The sequence below is a fragment of the Pteropus alecto genome, unplaced genomic scaffold (genome assembly GCF_000325575.1).
Source record: "Pteropus alecto unplaced genomic scaffold, ASM32557v1 scaffold44, whole genome shotgun sequence".
NCBI classification, from domain to species: Eukaryota; Metazoa; Chordata; class Mammalia; order Chiroptera; family Pteropodidae; genus Pteropus; species Pteropus alecto.
In genome coordinates, this window is record NW_006436812.1 from 4,701,376 (window position 1) to 4,706,516 (window position 5,141).

General features: G+C 57.1%; 1 protein-coding gene and 1 long non-coding RNA gene across 2 annotated transcripts in view; both read right to left on the bottom strand.

Moving 5' to 3' along the window:
- The window catches only part of LOC107195834, a 2,909-nt gene extending 220 nt beyond the window's left edge, over nt 1-2,689 (bottom strand). The window contains exons 1-9 of the long non-coding RNA XR_001517082.2: nt 2,357-2,689; nt 2,046-2,090; nt 1,748-1,789; nt 1,145-1,650; nt 1,026-1,055; nt 880-939; nt 611-724; nt 290-334; nt 132-186 (exon numbers count right to left, since the gene is read on the bottom strand). This is a non-coding gene — a long non-coding RNA (uncharacterized LOC107195834). The remainder of the gene's footprint in view (nt 1-131; nt 187-289; nt 335-610; nt 725-879; nt 940-1,025; nt 1,056-1,144; nt 1,651-1,747; nt 1,790-2,045; nt 2,091-2,356) is intronic.
- A 251-nt stretch (nt 2,690-2,940) lies between these two features.
- Nucleotides 2,941-5,141, bottom strand: part of LOC112481573 (glycine-rich cell wall structural protein-like) — an 8,867-nt gene continuing 6,666 nt past the window's right edge. The window contains exons 23-29 of the mRNA XM_025048405.1: nt 4,824-4,859; nt 4,354-4,410; nt 4,271-4,303; nt 3,446-3,478; nt 3,190-3,222; nt 3,075-3,104; nt 2,941-2,981 (exon numbers count right to left, since the gene is read on the bottom strand). Of these exons, the coding sequence (XP_024904173.1) occupies nt 2,941-2,981; nt 3,075-3,104; nt 3,190-3,222; nt 3,446-3,478; nt 4,271-4,303; nt 4,354-4,410; nt 4,824-4,859 (263 nt within the window). The remainder of the gene's footprint in view (nt 2,982-3,074; nt 3,105-3,189; nt 3,223-3,445; nt 3,479-4,270; nt 4,304-4,353; nt 4,411-4,823; nt 4,860-5,141) is intronic.

The following is a 5,141-nucleotide window of genomic DNA, read 5'->3' on the forward strand; positions in this document are numbered from 1 at the left end:
GACACATATAGGTGGCCTGAGAGCCTACCATCCTTCCTCCCAAGGGCTGGGAGCATCCCCCAGTGCAGCCTGGAGAGGTGACAATGGTGGCATGGGAGTGTGGGGGACAGGGCCACTGTTCTCGCTCTCACCTCCATTGCCATTTTCCAATCTGCCACTGCTGCCTCTCTTCGCCTCAGGGCCCCCCTAAAGTACACACAGATAAGCCAGGAGACCCAGGTCACAGAAGGACTTGGAGTGCTCTTGCTGCCCACAGCTTTACCCCAGGCCCTGGGAAATCCCTACTCACCGAAGGGCCTGGGGCCCAGCTCTGGCCTCAGTTGCCCATAGGGCCCTGGTGGGGAGGGATGGAAAGTGGGAGAACTGAGTTCCCAATGGCCCTTGTTCTGGTCTGTTACCTTCCCATTTTAGCCCAGGTTCTAGGCTCATACTCAGGGCCCTCTGCTCTACCGGCCCCTCCTCTAGCCCTATCCATCCCTGCCTGTCCCCCACCTACTCCATCACAAATGCTCTCTCCATCTCTGCAGGTTTATGGGGTGGGCCTGGGCCAGGACCCAGCTCCTTAAAACCATCCCTCACACCCACAATGCTCTTCCACACACCCCATTACCTGGCTGGCTCCTTATCCCTGGATATGCACCTTTGGCTCCATATCCAGAGTTCAGTGAAGACTCCCAGGTTTGGAGGAAGGGCCAAGGAATGCCCCTCAGGGCCCCGGCCTGACCTGCAGGAGGAGAGCTAGCATGGGAACCCCTGCCCACCAGAAGTCGACATGCAGGATGCCCCAGTCCTGCTGGTGCCTCAGATCCCCCCACCCACTCAGGCTGGTCCCCATAGCCCTTGTCAGAGTTTACTCTGCTCCCTGAACTCTTTTCTTACCATTTCCTTCAGGAGCTGGAGCTTCTGCTTTGGGGTACATCAACATTTCCTTGCCATACCCTGAAAGAGATCTGTGTGATTCCTGTCCAGCCCTTGGATGTCCCTTCCCCTCAGCCCCTGAATTCTGTCCCCTTGGTTTGTCTTACCATTCCTAAAGCCATTGGCCCCAGGGAACCCTGGAGGAGGAAAGAGGTCAGAGGCAATAGCAGCCCCTCAGCCTGGAGCCCCCACCCCGACTCCGCCCCCAATCCCACTCCCCAGGCACCTGGCTTTGGGAGGGTCTCAGGGAAGACCCCAGTTCCCAGACCACCATTCCCGTAACTGAAACCTACAGGAGAGAGGTTGGAGAGAGCCTGGAGGGGAGGGTGGTATTGGGGAGCCCAGAGTGACCTGCTCTTGGAGAGACAGATAGATTGACTGACTCAGAGGCCACCTAGAGAGAGCCTCTCACATCACCCCCACCCTCAAGCTAACCCTATTCAACCTTCACCTTCCAGAAATTTCCCTGGCTTCCCTCTGGGCAGCTTCCCTTTCCACCTGGCTTCAGTCTGTCCCTCTACCCTCACCTGAGTCAGGATTGCACCTGGTTCTGGCCACCATAATGGCCCAGTGCGTAGTAAAAATGTGCTGAGTGAATGAGGAAAGAGACAGACAGACATGATAAAAGAAAGCAATGAGGAGGGCTCGCCATGAGGGAGGTGCCAGTTCATGCCCAAGATGAGGACCCTCAGGGCTCACCAACTTTCTGGAGTTTGAGGCCATCACCAAAGCCTGGGGTAGAGGAAATGAGGGTCAGAGATGGGGAGTGTCAGATATATCCAAAAGAGGGGAGGGGAGGGAGGAGAACTCAGATGAAGGGCGTCCTCACCCAGTTCTGCTCCTGGTCCATAGCCATTCGAAGGCTGGTACCCTGTGAGAAGGATGGAGATGAGTGGGGAAGACCCAGATATTTTCCAACTACAGACCTTGGGGACTCTGAGGAGGAAGAAGGGACTCTCCTTATCCACAGGGAAAGGAACCAGGAGAAATGAGTTTAGAAAGCAGCAAAAGAGAGGGAAAGTCGACTCAGGGAGGGACTTCCTAGCCTGAACAGCTGAGGCAGCCTGGGAAGAAGGGTGTTGGGGGAGTGACCCTGATCTGGCTGGAGGTCAGAGACAGACTCACACCTGCAATCTGAGGTTTCAGTCCCCACTGGATGGCTGGAGTTGGTGCTAGGAAGAAAACCAGGGAACAAGATTGAGCCTGGCAAGTTGGGAATGCTGCAGCCTGCCATGTGGTCAGGGGCTGGGGGAGCTGCTATATTGGGAGTCATATGGGGTCTCAGGGCCAGAGTCCAGGCTTTTCCTCAGCTGGCTCATGGTGACAAGGCTCAATCTCAGCTGGAGAATGGGCATGGGGGCTTCTGAGCAGCCAACCCAGGCCCAGCCCCTCCTGGGACCAGGTATATCCTGCCCTATGCCCCCCACTCCACACTGACCTGGGAACTTGCCATTCTGCACTGGGGGAGGGGGCTGGAATTTTAGGCCCCGGCCATCTGCTTTTTTGGAAGGGACCCCTGGAGTGGGAAGTCTGGGGAGAAGCAATGGAGAAACCCTCCCATTGCAGGGACCTAGATGGGAGAGGAAGGTAGAAGAAGGGAGAAGGCAGTGAGCCCAGGCCAGCACCTACCCAAGGCTGCCTTCCTGGCCTTGGCCTGATCAAGCCATCAGCCTGCAGTGGTTTCTAGGGCAGGCACAGCTTCCAAGAGGGCACATTGGCCAGGCCAGAAAAAGCCCAGTTCCTCTGGGTTACAACCTGCTCTGGGGACCAGGTGACCCAGCCATCTGACATAGTTCCTGCTGTTTGCCCACTGAGCCCCTCTGCCTTCCAGCGCTGTTCTTCCCGCCTCCCTCCTGCGCATCCCCCCAGTCCCTTCAACCTTACCTGGCTGGGCCCCTAACCCATTTCCATTGCCATATCCTGGAAAGAAAAAGTAGGGACATGAGGGGCAGTATTTGGGGCAGGAGTCAGGGGGTGGGTTCTAGGCAGGAGAAGGTATAGGACAGAGATGGGGGGCTGCTCTCACTTGCCTGGCTTCTGAGGTTTCATACCCCCTCCCAGACCTGCAGGAGAAACAAAGACAGCTCCAGCAGGGACCAGCCCATCCCTAGGAGTGAGCCCTGTCTCCTCCTTACTGAGGTCCCCACTGTACTCACCTGGTAGAAGCCCGGTCCCTGGCATGTATCCTAGAAGGAAGAGGAGAAATGAGGGCAGGGGCTGGGGTGGAGGGTATTTCTGGGGGAGGCGGGAGAGGGGCAAGGATGGGCTCACCTGGCTTTGGAGGGCTCACGCCCCCTCCCAGGCCTAGGGAGAGACAGAGTCTGAGTGACAGGTGAACCCCACTCTGCCCTTTTTTCCCCCAGGACCCAACTCTTTGCCCCATGGGGCCCTGTACTCCCTCTTCCCCTCTCTGCCGGAACTCCATGCCTGCCCTGCCTCCCTCATCTGGCTGGGCCCCTTTGGAAGACTAAATATACATTTCTTATAAATCACAATATCACAGTGGAGTTAGAGAGAAAGAGTTTACCTGGCTTTTGAGGCTTCATGCCCTCACCAATATCTGGAGAAGAGATGGGAGTAGGTGAGGGACCCATTACCCACCCACTGGGCCCCTCCTCCAGAACCTGGCATATGGCCCCCAGCACCCACTCTACCACCTGCCCAATCCACTACCTGCCCACTTCATTACCTGGTCCATGGCTGATGGGAACTTCAGGGCCTGTGCGGACAGGAGAGAGAGAGGCAAAAGGATGCTGGGAGCCGGGCTGCCTTTTCTCCCAGCTTAGCCCCAGAAATCTTGGGGCCTCCTCTGCCTCATGCCACCTCCATTTAATCACCAACACCATGCTCTCCAAGTGTAAGAGGAGCCCATGAGAGGACGCACAGAACAGGGTCTTGGTGAACTACCCCCAACGCCCCCTACTTTCTTCTCCTCTCCCAGTGCCAAGATTCTTTCAACCCCCTCAGTACCTGCTCTGTAACCATTCTGAGCTGGGGAACCAGCGAGAGTAGGAGGCGTGAGCAGGAGTTTTGGGACTCTGGCTAAGGCTGAGTGAAGGGCCGGTCCATGGTCCCCTCTTCAGAACCAAGCCAGAACCGGGAGTCTTGCAAGCTCTCCCTCAGCCCCTCTTAATCATTCACCAGTCCTGCCCCTCCAAGGCCTGGAGGAAGGCAGGAGAGGACACCCAGTTGTGGACCCCCTCCCCAGACCCCACCAGTCTCACCTAGCTGGGCTCCCAGCCTATTCCCATTCCTGAATGCTGGGGGGGAATACATCAAAGTGGGCTGTGAATGGGGAGTGGGGAGCTCTAGGTTTTGGGGAGGTGGAGAGATATGCAGGAATGGGGCTCACCTGGCTTCTGGGGTTTCACACCCACTCCAAAACCTGGCGGAAAGGCAGGTGGCAGGTGAGGGGCCCAGGCCCCATCCCCATACCTCCCCAGAACCCTGGCCCACTCCTACCTGGTCCATAGCCATTTTGTGCTGCAGGGCCTGTGGGGAGAAGGCAAGGGAATAATAAAGCTGGCCATGGATGGGGCTGAGGCCAGCACTGGGGGTCCCTTGGTCTTGCCTCCTACTGCTTTCCCAATGGTCTTTGGTGCCCATGACACCCTTCACCCCTGAAAAAGGTAGTGCCCTTCTTCCACACAGCCATGCACAGACCAAGCTCAATACACTGAATGTTGAGGGAGGTGGTGACAGAGAGGCCTGAGAGAGATGAGGAGGAAAACACCTGGCCCAGGAGTTTCACACTCCTTCCTTGGCCTGGCGAGGCAGAAAGGCTGATAGGGCTCTCCTGACTCCCCAGGCCCTAAGCCTCTGTCCTCCTGGTCCCCAGGGCCCCCCCAGCTTTTGCTTCTCTTCTCCCTCCTAACCCCTAAGAAACCAGGCCCAGCTGTCCTCACCTGGTTGGGCTCCTAGTCCATTTCCGTTACCATATCCTGGGAAGGAAAAACGGGAGTGGCCATGAGGGGCAGTGTATGGAGGGATTCAAAAGACAAGACAGAGTCTAGCAGCCTCAGACAAGGCAGGAGTACAAGGGAAGTCTCTTCTCTCACCTGACTTCTGAGATTTCATACCTCCACCCAGGTCAACTCTCTACCTCCCCATTGCTTGGCACCCAGCTCTCCTCCCCACTGGCCCATTGCTCCTAACCCTCCCCTCTCCCTCTAAGAAGCCTGGGCTCCTGCCGAAGAGAAGGCCCAGCAGTTTCCAGATTCTGG